Below are 21696 nucleotides of genomic sequence, written 5' to 3'. Positions count from 1 at the left end.
AATTAATTGCAGTGTCTAATGTAATTGCAATCATCCATTTTAATGGTATAATTATTAATTAATATCATTATATCAATCACGTAAAAAAATATATGATAAAATATAAATATATATTAAAAATAAATTAAATAATATATATTTATCAATAATATTTGAAAAATAATAAAAAATTAATTTAAATAATAACCAGCAGTTATCTTATTTAATATTTATTGATTTACTACGATCGCATCACTTAACATGGTTCACAATTTAATTAATTTGAATCCATTATATAAAAAGTGAATCACTTATAATTTTGGGTGTTTATTGCAAAAAATTAACTAAATAAAAATACTGCCTTTTTCTTTTATGAAAAAACGAGAGTAAAGAAAGGCAGAACTATTAACTATATAGTTACTAAAAGTATATACATTATTCATCATAAAAGATTGCAAACTTTATCTGAAGAATGAATAAGAGACGCACAGCAAAGGGATAGAGAAGCAAAGAGAGAAGAGAGAGAGAGAGGGGAAAAGATGAAGAAAAGAAAGCACCTCTCTTTATTTGTTTGTGATCCCATTCCCACACATTCAGTGGACAACGCTCCATGTAGTATCCAGCTAATTTCCTCCTTCGACGTCGACGTCGCACCAACCAATAACTAAATTCTTTTCTAAACCCATTTATTATTCATTTACAACTCTGTATGTATGTTTAATTAGCACACTGTATTAAGTCAAAATAATACATGCCACACGCTTGCTAAAAGTCTTTCACTCACTCCCACAAGCACTTTCTCCACTCTTCAAAACCACCCTCATTTTATATAAACTATCAACTATCTAGTGCCATAGCCATAGCCCTCCACATCAATGGAAAGAAACAAGTAACTAACACTAACACATTAATACTATACCTTCTTTTTTTATTCCCACATTCATTCATTTACTTTCATTTCCTTCCAAACCCAATTCCCCTCACAAAACCTAATGGAGTTCGGTAGGATCGGACCCACCGACCCGGGTGGCTCTTCACGCCGTTCTACCGCTCCACTCACCGGACCTTCTTCTGATTCCACTTCTTCCAGAACAAAGAAGAAGCTCATCATGATCTCCCTCCTCGCCGCAGCCTTGATTGTCGCCTCCGCGGTCTCCGCTGCTCTAATTGCCGTCACTCGCTCCCGTGCCTCGGCCGGGAACTCGCCGAACCTCCGCCGGGAACCAACGCAGGCAATCTCCAAGACCTGCAGCAAGACTCGGTTCCCCACACTTTGTATAACCTCTCTCATGGATTTCCCGGGGTCCGAAACCGCCACGGAGCAGGACCTTGTCCACATTTCCGTCAACATGACCCTCCACCATTTCAGCACCGCCTTCTACGCCTCCACGGGCATCGCCTTCGGCGACACAGACACACGACTCCGTGTCGCCTACGAAGACTGCCTCGAACTCATGGAGGACTCTATGGATTCGCTATGGCGGTCGCTAAGCTCGGTGGCCCCGTCCTTGGATTCATCATCCTTCGGCGATGAAGCCATAAGGCCCGCCGCCGTGGGTTCCACCGAGGACGTCACGACCTGGCTCAGTGCTGCGCTGACGAACCAGGACACGTGCTCGGAGGGGCTCGAGAACGCGACGGGAACACTGAAGGACCAGATGGTTAATAATTTGAAGAACCTGGCGGAACACGTGAGCAATTCTCTCGCGATATACTCGGCCGGAAGTGGCACTGGGGATTTCTCGGGGGTGCCTATACAGAACAAGAGACGGTTAATGGGAACCGGAGAGGAGGAGAACAAATCCAATAACTCGCGAGATAATGATAATAATAATAATAATAATAATACTCATTTCCCGAGATGGTTGAGCAAACGAGATAGGAGATTGCTGAGTTTGCCAGTATCGGCGATACAAGCCGATATAATAGTGTCGAAGAACGGTGATGGAACGGTGAAGACAATCGCAGAGGCGATTAAGAAGGCGCCGGAGAAAAGTAGCCATCGTTTCATCATATACGTTAAGCAAGGAAGGTTAGTAAAATTTCTCAGCTTTTATTTTCATTATTTTTTTTACTCGTAATAATAATACTCCAACTAAAAAATTTGGGTTCAAACTCTAAATATTATAAATTTAGTAAATTATTTTTTTTCTAGTATTGGTTGAAAAATTTGGTACGATAAGAATAACATGGGAGAGTATCGACTAAAGAGGTAGATATGGTTTCTGTGCAGAATGGGGTGTCTATCTTCCTTTTTCTCTTTTTCCAAGATAACGAACATCGCACTTTTTAGTTACCTTTTGTTTTCATTTAACGTACAAAATAATTGAAGAGGGTGATTTAGATGATGATGGGTAGCAAGAAAAAGAAAGCATAGGGGTCGGTCATGACTCATGACTGAGGAGTTCTATTATCGTTATTAAAATATTAAAAAAGATTTATATCCATCTGCATGCATAGGCATTTGGCAACACCCACCATGTACAACATTTTCATGAAGTCTACAATAATTTAATTTCTAGACAATATCTGTATTTTTTTAATCTTTGATTTATTTAAAGCATATTAACCTCACCTTTTTGGCAACAAAAAGGTGCAATTATTAAACTTTATTAAAAATATATTTTTTTGAAAAAGGTTTGAATAACATATTTTAATGGAATTATTGTTCTTTACCTTTTTTTTTTCTTATCAGAAATTAAGTACTTCTATCTATACTTTTGATTAAAAGCAAAACGAAACAAACGACAAATAATAATCAGAGTATTCAATCTTGTTTGGTTCAGCAAGTGCAACTACTAGCTACTTCGCAATTTATTTTGCTCCATTGCTAAATAGAAAACAAATGAAAATCATTAATTTTCATGAGCTAGTTATGAAGTGTTTTGTCGGTTTGGACCTAGGTCCCATTACCTCACCAGAAAAAACAACTAAATTAATGTGATGTTTTCAACTCGTTATAAATAATTGAATTCCGGTAATTACAATTTTAAAAATATTTTAAGTGTTTCAATTAAAGAAATAAATGAAAGGTGTACATTTCCCATATTACCCTTGCTTAACCGAGTTTAATTTTGTTGGTGTGGCGATGATGATGTATGATTGCAATAGATAAAAGGCGTAATATGCGCACTGAGCATAACTTTATGGATATGATGGTGATGGAATTTTCAGGTATGAGGAGGATACTTTGAAAGTGGGTAGAAAGAAAACCAACATAATGTTCATAGGAGATGGAAGGGGCAAAACGGTCATCACAGGAAAGAAAAATGTTGCTGATGGCATCACCACATTCCGCACAGCATCCTTTGGTAAATTATTCCTTTGCACCTTCCTCCATGCTTTTTTCTTACTTCTTAATTAGTCTTCCTCCTTTTCTCTCTAGTTACAACTACTCTAATAATTTCACTTTTATTTTTTCATTCTTAGTTATTTAAATGTAAATTATACTATCTATATATAAAAAATCAGTTACTAAATTAATTATATATATAGAATACATATTAAAATATAATTTATATATAAATATATAATAACTAATTTATTATGGACATACAATATTTTTGTTTAAACATAAATATACTAATTCCATTCTTTATACCATTTTTAGTATTTTGTAGAATTAAATTTGGAATTTAAATTTCACCAATAAATAACATTTAATAGAATTAAAATAAGAGTGATAATATCTATTGTTTAGCATTTTAACATATTTTAGAATTAAACTGAAAAATATATAAAATTAAAAATATTGAAGCAAATCTAATATGTACCATATAAACATATTAATTATGTTTGTACATACATACAATCTATCCAAAAAAAAAAAAATTGTTTATAAAGAATTTTCCAAGAAAACAATGCATAAGACAGAGCAATTGCAGGGTACACGTGGCAGGCGTCGTACATATTTTAGTAGGATTGGTATGTGTCAGTGGACAAGTCTATTTTAATGCCAAGTGACAGTGTTCAGAGTTCAATGGCCAGCATATGTTTTTAGATGATTGAACAATAATGCACGACCCTATATGTTTTTATTAAAAATGAAAAATAGTAATTTTATTTCCTCCTTTTTTCAAAAATAGAATGTTCAGTTGTTTGTGACATTAGAGTATACATTATTCATTATTAATTATTGTGATAGTAGAATGCGTTTTAATCACGCAAGTCTAGTCAATTCCTTACTATTAATTCCGAACCATCAAAATCACAAAAACAAAAATGTACTAGCAAGATAATAATAATAATAATAATAATAATAATAAATAGAGTACTGAATCATTTCTACCGAAAAACAATTTCTTTTTCATTTTTAAATAAGTTTCTACTTTAAATCAATGTATTACTATTATTTTTTCTAATACTCTTATAGCAATAACTTATTTTTAAATTTTATAACTCTTAACCTATTTTAATTATTTTCTTAACATACGACTAAAGTGTAACAAATAGATACTTCCTTGAAAATGAAGAAAAAGTAGATAAAAAGTCTTGGTCAAGTTTTCTAGTTACCAATCATATATTACTATTGGGCTAATGGTTTCATAAATAAGATAAAGAATGGTAGATGGTGGTTGGAAATTAAACTTAAAATTTCAAGATCATCCCGGTCAATAAATAAATAAATAAATGAATAAAATTCAAGTATCATGAATCATCATCAGTCAACATAAAAACTATTTATTGTTAATATTTTAATTTAACAAAGCGTGACACATAAAGAAACTTGTGCGCGTTCTCTGTCTATCTTTATAAACACAGATCATTCACTTATTGACTTTAATTATCATCATATTTTATATTCCATTATTCCGTATGCGTACATGCATCATGCATGTGTCCTCTTAAGTCTCCACAATTATATTTCAATGAGAAATACTAGCATACATCCAATGAATGCCTTCACAGTCCAAATGAAAGATAAAATATTACAGAGCTATCCTATTACGTGCATATGCCTGATATATAATATAGATCTCATATTCGATTCATCGCCAGCACATTCAACTAGTCCACGGTTAAAATATTTACAAATTTTAATTTCTTTTATAACATTATTAAAATACTTCCCATCTAATGATTAGTGCAAACGAACATCTCTATCGCATTAATTGAGGAGAGTTCTTAGGGATCTACCATTTTCTTTTGTGTTTGTATTGATGGTATATTAGATATCCCTTATTTTTTATGGTTTAAAAAAGGTTTAGCTAAGGATAAATTTTAAGGTTATTAATAGAAATTTTTAAATTTTTATTTAAATAAATAAATAATAAATACATTGAAAATTTTAATGTTTTCTCTTTTTTTATAAACTTTAAGACACATCTAAATCCTTAAAAAACATTTATCCCTTCATTCATATACACATAACACTCATGTGAAAAAAATATATATTATTCCAAACAATGTTCTTTTGTCTCATTCTTTACATCAAAGAAACCGAAAATAATACTTTCTCTAATAATATTGATTAGTTCCTCCTCAATCATTATTATAGAATTTCATTACATAACGCATTCCATTTATTGTGTATGTTACTTACTAATGGTAATTGTTGTGCAGCTGCTAGTGGTGCCGGTTTCATTGCACGAGACATCACATTTGAAAACTACGCCGGACCACAGAAGCACCAAGCCGTGGCGCTTCGCGTAAGCGCCGACCACGCGGTGGTGTACCGGTGCAGCATCAAAGGCTACCAAGACGCATGCTATGTACACTCCAACCGCCAGTTCTTCCGAGAATGCGATATTTACGGCACCGTAGATTTCATATTTGGAAATGCTGCAGTGGTTTTCCAAAAATGTATTATGTATGCTAGAAAGCCCATGGCCCAACAAAAAAACACTATCACGGCCCAAAACAGAAAGGACCCAAATCAAAACACGGGCATATCCATCCACGATTGTCGGATACTACCCGCCCCGGATCTCGCGGCTGCCAAAGGCAGCGTTTCCACCTTTTTGGGCCGCCCATGGAAGCAATACTCAAGAACAGTGTACTTGTTGTCTTACATGGGTAATCACATAAACCCAAGTGGGTGGTTGCCGTGGAATGGGGACTTTGCATTGGACACATTGTATTATGGTGAGTACATGAATTCCGGGCCAGGTGCGGCCGTGGGTCAACGGGTCAAATGGAAGGGGTACCGGGTTATCACGTCCACAGTGGAGGCAAGTAGATTCACGGTGGCCCAATTTATCTCCGGCTCGGCGTGGCTACCATCCACCGGAGTGGCATTCTTGGCTGGGTTGTCAACTTGATTTCCACAATAGCTTTATAGAAAACCTTGACATCCTTAAAAAGCCTAATAAACTAAAGTTGGGGAGTAAGTCACTATATTTCTCTAGTTCTTATTTTGTTGTAATTGATAAAAAGTGTAATTCTTATGGGCCAAATTTTTTCAATTGATGATAATAATAGAAATAATTGTTAGTAGTGCTATTATTTTTTTTTAATAAAAATATCGCTTTTTTTCGTTCTAACCAGAAACTGAAGCCTGAACCAAAGAAAACCCAGAAATGGAAGGGTGTACATAAATTATGAAATAATTGGAAGTAGGCGCACCCAGGCCTTGATCAACAGCAGTTAGGCGAAACTGCTAAAGCCTAAGGGGGGTATTGAGCGTCAATTTGGATAAAAGATTCAAATGGTTTTTCTTTAAATAATTTTATAAAAATAAAATACAATAAAAGATAAACATAAATTTACATGCGTACTATATTATTGACTTCATCATCTTATGTCTTTGCAGAATAAATTGAGGATTTACAGCAAAATATACAATCGAAACCAATTTGACCCCCTCCGGGGAGGTGGAATCATTTATGTGCATTGTCATGTCAAGTGTCAACCTTATTGTTGTGAACCTTCTCTTAGAAAAGTGTTGAGGCATCATTAATGAATATTACTTCAACCGGTAACATCATAAGTTTTGAGATACCATACTTGGAAAGAAATATACATACTAAAACTGAAAGGAAATGGGAATAACGTGGAATTTTCAAAATTATAGGGATGTTACACCATAGTGAACCGTGCTTCCGTGATTGTTCACGTTAATTTTACAACAAAATGACAATGAACAACACCTACTATAAGCATGTAAAGAATTGATATATGGGATTGATAGTTAGCTACACCAAGAAAGAAAAACACAAGCTATACAAGAAAAAATCTCTCGATGTATCAAGGTAAAGGCATAGGGAGTTCCCACTTTGGAAATTCAACTAAGTTCCTGTTTACAATAGATCCATTGTGCAACCAGAATGTTTCTGCCGAGTGGTGAAACCGCCTCACTTTCCTTTGGAGTTCCCACATAATTCCTCGCATTGCTGAACAAGGTTCTGAATCCGCAGCATAGACAAATAAGCACCTAATTTGTCGACTGCGGGCTAGTATTGCTTCTATTTCTTTGTCTGCATGAGAGAAAGAGAGATTTGATGCTGAAGGATGCATGAGGTACATTGTGTGTGGAATTTAGGAGCAGATCAACTCGTCGGATGGTGGGAGCATATGTATCTACTAGATTTTGATATTTTTAGTCATAGTATATACACATATTTTTCGCCAATTATTCTATTGATTTTGAACCTGGATTAAGTAAAAATTAAGATAAAGTATACTTTTTGTCTTTGATATTTTTGAAAATTTTCAAAAAAGTACTTCTAAAATGGGTGAGAGGTGACGGTGTCGGTGTAGATGGTGGTGAGAGTTAGTGGTGGCAATAGGGTTGAAGTTGGGAGGCAAAGCATGATTGTCGTGGTGGTTGTAGGTGTGTACTGTGTGGTTACCAACTACCTATTGAATACCAAAAAGAGTTAATTATAAGGATAAAAATGAAACTTACTTAAAATTAAGGATAAAACTGAACAAATTAAACGCTATGAATAGTTTTGAAACTTTTTGAAAACATCCAAGACAAAAGAATAGTTTGCCCTAAAAATTATATAAAACTACTTTTTATGGTCATCCATTCCATATCTTTGTGCCCAGTATCAAATTTTCTTAGTTTGCCACTAATGGAATTGGAAGGTAAATGAGGGAAGTATCCTGACCTGGTATAGACTCCAAATACTGCAATAATTGAGGACCTATTCGACTGGATGGCCATTTTATTGATACCTGGCTGTAATCGACAACGTTCTGGAATGGCAACTCTGTTTGATCAGATAATATAACTGGAACACATTCCTGTCAAAATGGAAATGGTTATTTCTTCCCAAGCAAGCCCCTCTATAGGATTACAAGATACAAAAAGGGATCGAGAATGGAGACAGAAGCATACCACAAAAAATGACTCGTAAAAGCGGAGGGTCCAAGATGACTCCCCACGTGGAGCAAGGCAAAACTTTGCATTGCGCAAATGTTCAAAATATTCTTTCCTTCCCAACTTGTCAGGTCCGCTGAATTTCAAATCTGGACATTCCAACTGTTTATACCATCAATACATGATGAATAATTTTTTGTATTATAGTTAAGAATCCTTAGCGGGAAGAACATGTACATCATTTAAAGCATAATCCAGTCACTCAATACACACAAGAGAAATATATACTGCATTCTGAATGGTATAATGATGGACCAGAATTAAGGGGAGAGGGGGCAGAATGATGTAACCCAACGGAGAAGCCTCTCTCCCCAGTTACCATTCTTTCTGATATCATGAACCACTGTATAATCATTTGCTATAATACACACTTTCTTTGAGCCATTTCCATCACTCAGCCTCTGATAATTGCCTAAAGTTCCTCCCCCCTTCTGCTTACTCCCCTTGCCTCATTGATACAGCTGAAAGTTCTTACACCATAACACTTATAAAATTGGATTCAGCAGTCCGAATATAGCCACTCACCGAGACTTGCCTCATACTAAATTGGTTACTCCACTCCATTGGACAAGAGTTTGGGTTGAAGGAAGAAATTCACGGTAAGAAAGGTCCCATTCTTCCACTCCCTCCAATTATCCACTTACCAACACTCCATTATTTTCATTATCGATTGGGTTCCAACCATCAATCCTGTGAAAAAGAACCCACTGGATACAGCCTACAATATGGTCACATTTCTATATTAGTGGCCCCCAATCAGCCAACCCCCCCCCCTTTCTTTCTCTTTTTCCCCCCTCTTTCTGTCCGAATCAATAACAAACTAATTTATACACTTTATTAAAAATGCAATCGATCAACTATGTATCTATTTCCTCTAAATAGACCTGCTTAAGTACTAATCCATGTATCAATCTAAATCACATATAAATGGTATTAACTCAGCACGTATTCTCAAGAATGAAGAATCTTAAATCACTTTGCAGTGTCCAATGAATATGAAGTTTTACGAAAAGCTAAATTAATACCAGAATTTCATCCATGTAAATGCTAATTGGTGTCTCATCCATCACAAAATGGTCTTCAGCATCATATTTACTTTATATTAAATTTCTAGTTTATGGAATTTGGATTAAAAGCTATCATTCTGTAGAATGCAGATCAGTAAAGTTAAAATTAGAGAACCAATGTGTCATAGAAGACGACATACCTTTTCAGGAAATTGTCTTGCTAGCTCTATTAGCTGAAGACGGCCGGCTTTTCCTTGAGCACGTCCTAAATAATTGGCCAAGTATTTCCGCTTTGAAATAGGTAAAGGCCGGACCACAGTAGTCCCATCTTTTGTCATACCATCATCCACATTACCTGGAATGATTATATCTTTCCATGTATTAAAGGCACTTGTATCTCTCTTATCAGTCCGATCCCCCTATGTTTGAACACAGAAACACAAACTGTTAGCTAAATTTAAAGCCTTTCCTATCAACTTGATACATAACCATTGTCTTCTTATATGCCTCAGCAGATAAAAATTATATATGGAGGCGTCAAAAGTATAAAAGATTAGAGTGCTGCTGATAAATAAATTTAAATAAAAAAAAATGTCTAAATGTCTAGAAACATTTTTGTGACCAGTAAAGATTTTTCAATCTCCAAACCGAAGAACCCTTAAGAGGATGATATTTTTCAAGTAATGCCTCTACAAGTAGAACAATAAAAGAGAATTATGAGTCACTACTAAGCATTATCCAAGCACCTAGACAACCAATCACCCTTTAGGCTCCTTGATAAAAACAATCTAATACTATATTCACAAACGAGGTGCAGTTTCAGATACAGTGTTGCCGTTGCTAACAAAGTGACAACACTATTTCTAAACAATATTATGAAGGTTTCTTTCAAGTCCATAACAAGGACTGAGGGAATTTAAGCTTCCTTAAAGGCAGCCCGGTGCACAAGCATCCCGCGTAACGCAGGGTCTGGGAAAGGGCCGCACTCAAAGAACGTAATGTATGCAGCCTAACTTGATAATTTCATCAGTGGTTATTTTTACGGCTCGAACCCGTGACCTTGAGGTCACACGGAGACAACTCAACCTTGCTTAAAGAATGGAAAATTCCCCAATAATATATTTGAATAATTTAACATATATTATGTTTGCTGCTTTGTTACCCAATTTGTTCTCCATTGTACAAAATGAATTGGCAAGAGCTATAAGTTAAAACATGAAATTTCATGAAACAATTTCACTTATAGTGATTCTGGTGTGCAGACAAGACTGTCATGTGAATTAGAAGTTCACCTCTGGTGTAAGAATAATGGAGCGATTTATAAATGTTGCCCATGATTTGAACAAGTGAGCCCCTGCTCCACTGTAAACCAAGGAATTGACAAGTATTAGCTATTAGGTTCACCAATATTTAAGCCAGACATTGTACATCAAGAAAGAAAGCCTGCCAGTCACAAAAACATTAAGATCTTTGTCTCTTCTTATAAAGCATCTAAACTATTCTTAATATTCAAATGATTGAATAAATCCAATATTTTATGCTATGCATTTTCTTTTACATCAATATTTATGAATGATGATCATTTTAGTTTCAAGAGTAGCTTTAACAAATATTTTCTTCGTTTTACCTGGGAAAAACAAAGATGTGGTTGCGGCCTCCAGATAACCGAAAATATGGCATTTGGCTTATGACCTGATCTCATATAGAGCAGTTAACATTTTAGTTTTTTTTTTTTTTCATTTAAAAGGAAATAAAAAAAGAAAGCATATGCAGTTTAGTAAGGAAAACAAAGAATTTACCTTGACATAGGTCTGATTAATTTCTTTGTCATTTAGACCACCCATCATCCGTGCACATTTAACATATGACGGGACAAAAAACAAATCTGCATCCTCTTTCTTTCGCGTCCGATATCTTGATGTCAGAAGTAACTTGTGTATTTTTACCTACAATTCAATATTGCACTCTCAGAATATGAAAATTCCTCCAGCAAACATAACACTTCAGTACAATGCTTAGCCTCAGACAGAATAAACAAGAAAATGATGCTGCAATAGGTAACAGAAAGAAGAAGGGCCTCTTTGGTTTGAGTTTTCTGCTTAAGTTTATTCTATTTATAAGATTTGCGAAGGGAAAAAAAAAGCAAAAACATAAAAAGCGGATTTTATTATTATAACTGTTTCTCTTTTTCTTTTCCCTTCACAAAATCGAAAAATGACAAATCAAACAGACCCTAAAGTCTCTCAAATATCTAGTGCACCATTGCATTCCAATTCTAACAATATGTGAGTAATACATACAGAGAACTGATACTACTCGGGTATCTACTTCTACCAAGCACCAGCATTATATTCAATCAAACTACATCTTCAATCACATTTCTTCTGATACCAGTTCCTATGATTACAAATTTTACGAAAATAATAAAATAAAACAATGCAACTGAAGTCAGTGATACCTTTTCAAAATTAGAGAGTAAGTGTTAACTAAGACAAAGGAATTATAAAAAAAAATTCCAACTCAATCAAGCACAAATTCAGTAGAAAACCAATCAAGCAAACTTAGCATTATCCCAAATCTAAAATCCAAATTAACTGAAGTCAATAACTATGTTTCCTCCAAATGACGGAACACTTTATGAGAAAAAAATAACAATAAAAATGCAATGTTTCATATAAGAAGCAAACGCCCCAAATTAGCTTCACGATCCACAAAAGGAGAGAATGTAAATGGCGTCAAGAAAGAAAGGAAGAAAAGGAAGTTGAAATTACCTGAGTGCCCCACTGGCCCTTCAAGCAAGCTTCCTCGGTGATCTTGCCGTCCCTACCGTACATGAGCTGATTCAAGCCGTCGATCTCGGCGGCGTCGTAAACGTAGATCTTGAGGGACAGCTGGGAACCGTAACCTTGCTCCGGCCACGCATGGGGCCCAAAGAACTGATTCTGCGACGCGCGAAGGAGGGTGGTGGTGGTGCATGGGGCAAAGGAGCGATCGAAGAGTCTGGTGAAGAAGAAGGTGCCAACCACGAGGAGTAGGGCAGCGATCTGGTGTGTGCGGGTGCATGGGACCTGATGGTGGTGGTGGTGGTAGTGATGAGGTGGCATTGATTTCGATTTGGTGTTACTGGTGCTGGACATTTAGTGAGAACTGAGAGGATCAGAAGAAGATTTGTTCAGCGTAGCGGGGCAGTGATACTATACCCATCCTTGGATGCAAGGTGCAAATGTAAACTCCGTTAAAAGATTCGGACTAAGTTGACCATAATTAATTTTTGAAGAAAAAAAATTTAATGATTTAACTTTGATCCTTGTTTATTTTTACAAAAGATAAAGTATTTTTTATCTAAAAAATAGATATTTTCATACTCAACTTTTTTATTTTAAGATAATACGATTTTTAGAAAAATTTATTAAATAATAATAAAAATTAATTTTGTAAAAATTTTATTTTTAATTTGTGGAAATTTTAAACTTCTACAAATTATTATAAATTTATTTTTGACAAAATATTTTTACAGGTGATGGTTAAATGGAGAAAGACCTGAAAATAATATTGCAAGAAAAAAATTAATTATAGTACGAAAATCTTTAAAAAAAATAACATGAACAAGAAATGAAATAAAATAACATTAATATTAATGATATTTGTATTGGTGACGATGACAATAGAAGAAATAACGATGATTGATAAAGTATCGTTACACAATAGAAATAGTAGAGGTAGAAGTGATAATAATGAGAATGAAAAATGTGGTAGTAGTAATTATCCTAAATTGGTTATAGTATTGATAGGAACTTTGTGGGGTTTAAAACCCTCACATATTACAAATAAATTCTCACAAAACTAATTTTCAATACCGTTTAACAAATTTTTTAATAAAGGAATCGTATTGTCCTAAAATAAAAAAAATTGAATAGGGAAGTGTTTCTTTTTTTTCTTACAAAGAGTGTCTTGTTCTTCGCGAAAATGAACAGGAGTTAGGTTGAGTCTTTACTTGAAAAAATACCAATTTAATCCTCCTCACGTGATATCTTTTTATCAATTCATCATCGTTATCAATTCATCATGTTAAACTTATCGATGATGTTTATATATATTGTTACCTACTATGACGTGTTTATTTATGAAAAATCGTTGTGCAGATAACAACTTTTGGAGCAAAACTTGATCTATTTTAGTATGATTCATGATAAATAGAAAGTAGTTAATAAATGTTATAAACAAATTCAAAAGTTAATAAATGCCTCGTTTCTATGCTCACGTGGGAGCAGCAGAATACCCATCACTCTATTTTATTTTGCACTATCTATTAACAAAAAAAATATACATGTCTATCGTTTATTATAATAGAGAATCTACTTAATATTTTTTTAATGATTAATTAATTCAAAATTAAAATCCTCGAAAATCTAATTTTGCTTTTTTTTTTTCAAGATTTGTATTTCTATCCTTTTTAATTTTAAAATGTGAGTCCCTCTTTCGTCCAGCATTCTCCAAAACTATTATTGAATTCATTATAATACCAAAAAATTCAAAATCTATATAGCACATTTGTTTAAGGTTCTGAAAACCGGACCGATCATCAAATCGCTTTAGTTATTAGTTTACTGGTTTATTGGTCCAATCAGTCCAATCAGTGGTTCAACCAAAAAAATCGTTTTAGAATAAAATAATAAATAAATTATAAAGGACCAAAGATGAGAGTACTCCAAGAACTCCTATTAGATGCAACAGCATTCAGCATTATCACATATTCTCACACACACATACAAAGCCTTAACTCAAACAACAACCAAGTGACTTGGAAAGAAAATGTAAACACCGAAACAATCACAGAACATGTGAATATTATTATAGCAAACATAATAATAAAATAGCTCTTCTAATGAGTCTCCGAAAGTATCCCAAATCAAGAAAACTACATAATCTGACCCACTTGATTCAAAAAGCTACATATATTAGAAAATTAAGAATCAACTAAAAGAAAAAGAAAAGGAAGGCTTGGTTGATTCGATTCAATTGCCTGTGATGAAGAATCAAACAGGGCTGAGAAGCTGAGAGTTTAAATGTTAAACATAGGCAGTGCAAATTTTAACAAAGTTCACCATAATGATTAACAACAACAAAAAGCACGGGAGGAACACTCAGTAATATAGGCAGTGCAAATTTTAACAAAGCTCATCACAATGATTAACAACAAAAAGCACCGAAAGAACAGTGAATCAGTAACATGGGCAGTGCAAATTTAAAATTTAAAAGTTATTAATTTAAAATTTATCATCAAATACAATCAGTGAGCAAAGCCAATCAATCAAGCACTGACTGAGCATTCTGTTCTGATTCTGTGACTGGGAAGCAACAAATTCAGCAACAAATTCAAGTTACAGCAACAAATTTAACAAATCCTAGTAAAGTCCCGATTTACAGCAAAAAGGCAAATTTATTGATTACCAATTCAGCAACATGCAGAAATACAGGGAGAAGGGAAATCTGGAAAAGAGAGAACACTAAACCAAAACATTAACCAATAATCACAAAACACTAAACCTTCACCCAGCAATTACAAACAAAGCCAGCAATTACAAGCATTAGCACATTATAAAACATTCCAAAACACTAAACCTTCACCCAGCAAAACCAGCAACTACAAACAAAGCCATCAGAAAATTTGAACAAAAAAATTAAGAGCCATCAGCAACTAACAGAGCCATCGAGCCATCAGTAACAGAGCAAAGAATTGAAAGCAACAGACTAACAGAGCCATCGAGCCATCAGTAAATTTGAAAAAAAAAATTACAGCCATCAGCAACCAGCAAATACAAGACAGATCCATCAGCAGCAGACAATTACAATTTACAAAACATTACAAGAAAAATGGAACAAAATTGAACAACAATTTCAGAACTTCAAACGAAGAAGAAGACCATACAATCAGAATTCAGAACCATACAATCAGAACCATACATGCAAATTTGCAAATTTGTAAAATTTCCACCATTAGCAACCGACAAATACAAGACAGAACCAAAAGAAGAATTGCAGAACCAACCTTCAGAACCAAACTTGAAACAGTTGAAACCAAGACCGAAGCAGACTTGAAGAAAAATGGAACAAAAATTAAAGAAGAAGACCAAACATTCAGTGAAGATGAAGAAGAGAAGCCACTAACTTGGGTCCGTGCCAAGAAGCCAGCGAAGATGAAGAGCCGAAGAGGACCTGCCGAGAAGCCAGCGAAGACGAAGACACGGGGGAAGAGGAAAAAGCGGCGGTGCTGAGGACCTGGGACGGCGGCGGCGCTGAGGACCTGGGACGGCGGCGGCGCTGAGGACCTGGTTACGCGGCGACAACGGAGGGCTAGGCGGAGGGCTACGCGGCTTTCAAGGCCGATTCGACGGTTTTTCAGCAATTTTTTTTTCCAAGCGGTTATAGGCGGTGGACCGGTCCGGTTTTCAGAACTTTCAACTAAATATGTTTTATATGAACCAATAAACACGTCCTAAATAAAGGAATGAACATGTATTTGTCTATTTGAGATAGAATAATCATAAAAAATATATATATTTCACAATTTCAAACATTTTACATAAATTTAAAATAAAAAAAATTAATTATTATTAAATTTATATTTTTTGTTATCCTGTGAATTTTGATATCTTAATTTAAGAGTAATTAAACACTTGCTGTCGCATATTAATCAGAAGAAGACGATGTCGTCGCGAATTTGAAGAGCTCACCATGGACGATGAGAAATAGAGGGAGCGGCTGAGGGATGGCTGAGGCAGCAAACATGATGGGTAAGGAGGGCAGAGGCATGATAGTCAATTGTTCGATGGTCATAGTTTTTTTTATCTCCACATTTTTTTATGTAAACCCTCAAACTCTGTAATTCCATACCTACTTTACTATTTTTCGATAAAAAATAAACAAGAAAAGGAAAAGAAGCACAAACCAAAGCATTGTTACAAAGAAGCTCTTGATTTTTATATCCACCAAATAATTTGGGAATCAACACAAGGGTGCTGTGAAGCCAATGTGTATTTATGTTAGGAAGATGACAATTTTAGGATTCAAATTCTTGATACTATATATAAAATTTATTTGTTACATTCAATTTCTTTGCAACTATCACTTCTACGTTGTGAATCAACATTCAAAAGGAAAAACAAAAAGGAAAACTTATTGACAAATATAATAAATAAAAATGGTGATAATAAAAACTTGCATATGTGCATAACTCGTTCTAAAAGACTACTGAGATGAATTTGGACATGCTGCTGGAAACCTCGAAAACACAGATTCAGCAAATATATATAAACAACAAAAGCTATGAAAAGGTGGAAAAAATTGAACTCATAAAGAAGAAAGAGATTTGGTTTTGACAACAGGTGGAGAACTAACAGTAGAATTATCTGTCCAATTCTTTTCACCCCAATGCCATAACATGCTCTCCCAAAAGCAGAAATCCTCAAAGCACGTCTTCAAACGTGGGTCTTTAATCTTAATTTTCCAGTGACCATCGCTGTAGTTTGCTTTCTGCGCCTGCCTCCGATCCCACTCTAATGCAGCCTTTTGCTTTGACCTAAGCAAACAGTACTTGTGCAAGTTTTCCGGCATGGCATCATGCACCTTCCACCATCTTGCATGAGCTACATTACTGGCAAACTCTTGCAGAATGTCCACATTCCAGTTACAGTCGTAATCACGGAAGCAGAGCCACGGCTTATTACCTAGATAGTGGATGACATAGAGGATGGGAGGTTCCGCTCCAAAGAGGCGAGTTTTCATGACCTTTTTCTCTTCCTCATCACCTTCCCAAAAATGTTTCAAGAAGTTCATATGCTTTGGAATCCGATGCCACCATGTGAAGATTTCATTCAGATAACCCTGGTCGCCTCCGTTGTAAGAGACGATTTCATTGATGTGATCCATCAGCAGTTGAAATGTGCAATTTGATGGCTCAATAACCATCACACCTGAGTTGAACAGCGTAGCATTGTTCCCTATGGCTGAAATTTCAGGCATCTGAAAAAGGAAATCAATGTTTCTGAGTATAAGCAGATCAGCATCAATGAAAATGATTTTGTCATAATCTGTTAGCTGCCAAAGGCGGAATTTGCTGTAGTTCCACTCATTATATGCTTCGGGTTCTGCTTTCGGATTCCTGATTCTTTGGATTGTATGTATCTTCCATCCAGCAGCTTCCAAACCACCCCTGTGATGGTCACTAATGCTCTCATCAACTAGAATCACAAGATCACGCGTTGAACCAGCCATGCGAATACTCTGAGCTGCAGTAATGGCCCCACATACATAGACGTGTGCCGAGTGTAAGATGGTTGCGTAAGCTTCTCGTTGTGGTCTTTCCGAGTAAAAATTTTCTGCAAAAGGGATTTAGTCAGTAGCGGAACAACATATTTAGTCGAATCGTAAACTTCAAAAGAAACAGAATAACATGTCTTCCAATAGCCATATTGGCTTTCTGGAATACATCAAGATTGAAAAATACATCGCACAATTTTAACTACAAATAACTGCAGACTCAGTTAACTTAAAAGTGTACGCTTAATCTGACATGAAGCACCAAATGTCCAAATCTATTGAGATGGTTTGACATGCATGTTTGGTATTGAAATAACAAATAGTACTGTTCAAGGTGTATAGTTCTTAAACAAAAGAGTGATACCATCTTCACTGTAATTTTGGGTACATTATGCTTCTTTGTTGTCATTTTTACTTGGTGTAAACTTTATATGCAGTATGGGAAGAGTGATCCTTTTATTTGTCTATGTATATCTTTAGAAGAAGAAAGTGGACTACTGCATCAAAAACCTTAAAACATGTGTTCCTAAATGAAGATGCAAACAATTTGGAGGGAAAGTGAAAAAGAAAAGACAAAGCACAAAACAAAGCATAGCATACAAACATGAAAAGTTAATCGAGTAAAGGTTTGTTCAGGTCCTCAAGATTGTGGCCATGATTCAAATTAGTTCTTGTGAGTTCAAAATAGCAATTTGGTCCCTGAAGTTACACTTTTATGACTCACTTTGGTCTTTCTCTAACAAAAAATAAAGGACCAAAAGTGAATCTCAAAGTCTTACTTTAGGGATCAAGTTGCTATTTTGAGACATAGTAGACCATTTTGAATCATGGTCACAATTGCAAGGACCAGATGAACCTTTACTTGAATTTAATTCATAAGTTGTAACCAACCTTTAGCCTTCAACGGAACTGCAAGTTCACATGAACCAATTGGCAGTTGCAACTTGTCTCTAAGTGTATTCAGATTGGGTTCATAAAGCCAAGCACTCCCTTCGCGTTTTACAAGTTCTTTGCAAGTAAAGAGATTTGGAATGGGGATGCAATCGGTTACCAGAAGCATGTGCACTGGATGTAATCCTTTCGAAGAGGCAGCAAGTCTTGCTGCTTCAATTTGCAGATGCAGACGAGCCACATCTCTAGACCAGCGCCCTGACTTGTTGCAAGGAAGCTTGATGGCAATAAGATCAATCCTTGGTTTTCCAGGTACCTGAATCTTAGGCAGTGTTGGACACTTAGGAAACTCGTATTCTTCTTCTTCATCTATCCATTCAGGATAAAGGACTTCCCAGGTTATGTTATTTGAAGCATAGTTCAGTTCTAGGGCTATGTGCTCTGCTTCTGGTAGGAGCTCTTTCCAGTGATCAATCTCACTTTCATTGAAGTTTAACAAACCAACACCCTGATATGTGTCCTTATCCTTCAAATATTTAAGAACTTCAGATATTTGGTCCCATTCAATATTTATAGTTGATAAGTAACGTGGATCAATACCATCAGGCTCCCTATTCCATTTACTAACAAAAGTTTGCCTGCAAAAATAATAACAGGTTCACGATTTCAGGGATTCAATTTCATAGTAATTGAAGTTGACGAGACAAGGCATTGTGTCAGAAGGATGCATGCTATAAAGTATACAGGGAGATATAATTTTTCATTCAACTTAATGCTCCATGTGTACTTGGATTTGGTGAATATTGCAGTTGAATGCCTATGTGAGCAAACTGCATCTTTTCCAAGGGAAAGCAGATTTAAAATGGAGACTATCACAATATCAGGAAACAACCAATGGTCAAGGTAACTGTGAAAACATTGTGAAAGACAATTAGCCATACCGTGAAATTGTGTTTGATATATGATCAGTATTATAAACAGCTGGAGGATGAAAAATTGTGACTAAAGTTCCCAGTACAACAATGACCAAAACTAGTTTCCAATTAGGCTTGCAATTTATATTCCTATCTTGAAATGGAGCATGCAATGCCTTTTCAACATCCTTAAAATCTCTACTTCTTTGAGACCTAACTCTCTTGTTCGTATCTTCACTGCATCAAAAAGAAAGATTGATTCAGAACGTATAAATGTAAAAGATAAAATCCTAGCATAGTCCAAAAATAAGCAGAGATTTAAGAAGTTCTGTTTCAAGAGCATGTTCAAGTTTTATGTCATCATCAATATCCGCAAGGAAGCTGTATACATAAAGATGGGAAATTCCTTCACCATTGTCTCTAATGACATTAACATTAAATAAGAAAACAGATTGGCAAAGGACGAGGCACCAATGCCCACCCTTCAATTATGGCTGAATCAGAATCTTGAATCCAAATGAATTGAGAATGGTTGATATAGTATAAAATTGTTGTTGGATTTTGGTTTTCGGTTTTTCCTAATCTTTTGGAAGGAGTATCTCTTATCCATGAGTATACCTGTAACGTCTTTCTCTTCTTGTTAATCATACTTCTCATTTTCTCCAAAAAATAAATAAAAAATAAAAATTGTAACATTTGCCCGTTGACTAAAAATTTTTACTTTGGGAACCACTCAAAGAAACTAGAGAAAATACCACTCTAACCAGTACAAAGCAAGAAGCAAAGTCCAAGGAACTCTAATTTTGCTAAAATTGAAAAGGGAGCAGCAAAATCTCCTATTACATTTATGAGTTAATCCTATAAACATGCTTTGTTTTAGTATAAATTCTTAATTATGATTTTGCAAATTTAGTTACTGATATGACAGAAATATTTTTTCATTTGCAAGGAAGTTTACAATAGCAAGAGTCAGTTCAGGTCAACAAAAGGTACTCTCCAAGTCCCAATTCCAATTTTGTATCTTAGGACTATTTGGAACCAAAACTTCATCCTCAACATGCTTAGGTATTAAGGCTGCATTTGGATTCAGTCTCACAAACAAAAATACAGAGAAAATAGACATAGAACTTCGTTTGGTTGTGGAAACAAGGACAGGGACAGAAACACAAAATTTATCCTCCAAGACAGAAAATTCTTGTATTTTCTTGTACTTCCGAAAAGTGAGGCCAGGAAATATTCTCTTCTGTCTCTGTCTCTCCATCTCTATAGAGAAAAAATCCAAACAGAGTCTAATAGTGCCATCAAAATCCAATCCTCAGTTTCAAATGATTAAAGTTAGTTCTTACTTCCAAAGTTAGTTCATATTTCTATTTATTGCCATGCGAAACTGTGATCAAAGCATAACATTAGGTTCCAATAATCAACTAAACAAGTACAAAATAAACAAAAACTCACAAGAATTTCGCACTTGACAATCGATATTTATATGTAGGATTTTAATAACATGTACAAATCAGTTTTCCAAAATTAGACGTAGTAATCTAAAACTCTATTTATACCTTGATTCACAAAATTAACCATAGAAACACAAAATTAGGTAGCTAAGGAAAAAAAAAAACTAATGAGGATCCTTTTCTTGTTTCAACACGGATCACATTAACTGTAAGAAGAATGAGTAACCTTATGGAAGTTGACAACCGGTGACGTGGCTCCACGATGCCTGGGGAGGGTCCTCTCATCTCCGATTTTGCTCAACCGAAAACCAAGCCACCATCTGAGACTTCAATTCTATCAATGTAAACTCAGAAACAATAATAACAATAATTAATAATAAAGAGAACTTTTGAAGCGGGTTTAGAATGAGACCAGGAAGAGAAAAATGTTTGACCGAGAAATCTGCGAGAATCTGGGAGCAAATTCAAAATTATAGAAGGTTTTTTTTTTCTTGGAGAGAGGGAAACAAAGGGGCGGTTTGAAATGAGATGAATGGAGTTGACTAGGCTGAAGAGAAGAAGCTCCCAGATGGGATCAGCATTCAGCAATGACGGTGCAGGGTGCCAGCGGCCATGGCAAGGACCAAGGAGCTGTTGATTCGTATTTTAGTTTAATCTATTATTATTATTATTATTATTTACATATTAAAATAATAACCAAATTATTTATTAGTATAAAATATATATTAATATATAAATATATTAAAAATAACTTAAACATCACATAAATTTATATAAAAATATATAATATTTGATTTAATAATTTA

General features: G+C 34.9%; 3 protein-coding genes across 7 annotated transcripts; 1 reads left to right on the top strand and 2 right to left on the bottom strand.

Annotated features, from left to right (window-relative positions):
- The first annotated feature begins 718 nt into the window (after window positions 1–718).
- LOC107495020 (probable pectinesterase/pectinesterase inhibitor 34) lies at window positions 719–6420 on the top strand. Its single transcript, XM_016116059.3, has 3 exons — window positions 719–2011; window positions 3154–3290; window positions 5542–6420. Exons 1-3 carry the CDS (start codon window positions 972–974, stop codon window positions 6237–6239), a joined length of 1875 nt encoding a protein of 624 aa, XP_015971545.1. The 5' UTR covers window positions 719–971; the 3' UTR covers window positions 6240–6420.
- Window positions 6421–6960: 540 nt separating this feature from the next.
- Window positions 6961–15682, bottom strand: LOC107495021 (probable beta-1,4-xylosyltransferase IRX10). Of its 3 annotated transcripts, none has more exons than XM_016116060.3 (9): window positions 15482–15682; window positions 12084–12517; window positions 11112–11258; window positions 10940–11004; window positions 10605–10674; window positions 9513–9731; window positions 8264–8407; window positions 8034–8169; window positions 6961–7394 (listed from the first exon to the last, which is right to left on the bottom strand). In XM_016116060.3, the coding sequence occupies exons 2-9, from the start codon at window positions 12447–12449 to the stop codon at window positions 7165–7167; spliced, it is 1377 nt and encodes a 458-aa protein (XP_015971546.1). In that variant the 5' UTR covers window positions 12450–12517; window positions 15482–15682; the 3' UTR covers window positions 6961–7164. The 3 variants fall into 3 exon arrangements, with proteins under 3 accessions (XP_015971546.1, XP_015971547.1, XP_052119284.1); XM_016116061.3 differs by having other exon boundaries at window positions 12084–12459; XM_052263324.1 differs by having other exon boundaries at window positions 12084–12441.
- Window positions 15683–16514: 832 nt separating this feature from the next.
- Window positions 16515–21520, bottom strand: LOC107495054 (putative UDP-glucuronate:xylan alpha-glucuronosyltransferase 3). 3 transcript variants are annotated; one of them, XM_016116115.3, is made up of 5 exons: window positions 21303–21520; window positions 21117–21224; window positions 19464–19673; window positions 18523–19160; window positions 16515–17690 (listed from the first exon to the last, which is right to left on the bottom strand). In XM_016116115.3, the coding sequence occupies exons 2-5, from the start codon at window positions 21173–21175 to the stop codon at window positions 16663–16665; spliced, it is 1935 nt and encodes a 644-aa protein (XP_015971601.1). In that variant the 5' UTR covers window positions 21176–21224; window positions 21303–21520; the 3' UTR covers window positions 16515–16662. The 3 variants fall into 3 exon arrangements, with proteins under 3 accessions (XP_015971601.1, XP_015971603.1, XP_015971602.1); XM_016116117.3 differs by having other exon boundaries at window positions 21117–21216; XM_016116116.3 differs by having other exon boundaries at window positions 21117–21210.
- Between the last annotated feature and the right edge of the window lie 176 nt (window positions 21521–21696).

The sequence above is a fragment of the Arachis duranensis genome, chromosome 6, assembly GCF_000817695.3.
Source record: "Arachis duranensis cultivar V14167 chromosome 6, aradu.V14167.gnm2.J7QH, whole genome shotgun sequence".
Classification (NCBI taxonomy): Eukaryota; Viridiplantae; Streptophyta; class Magnoliopsida; order Fabales; family Fabaceae; genus Arachis; species Arachis duranensis.
Note: the sequence above shows the minus strand (reverse complement) of the source record. Positions and strands in the feature narration are given on the sequence as shown.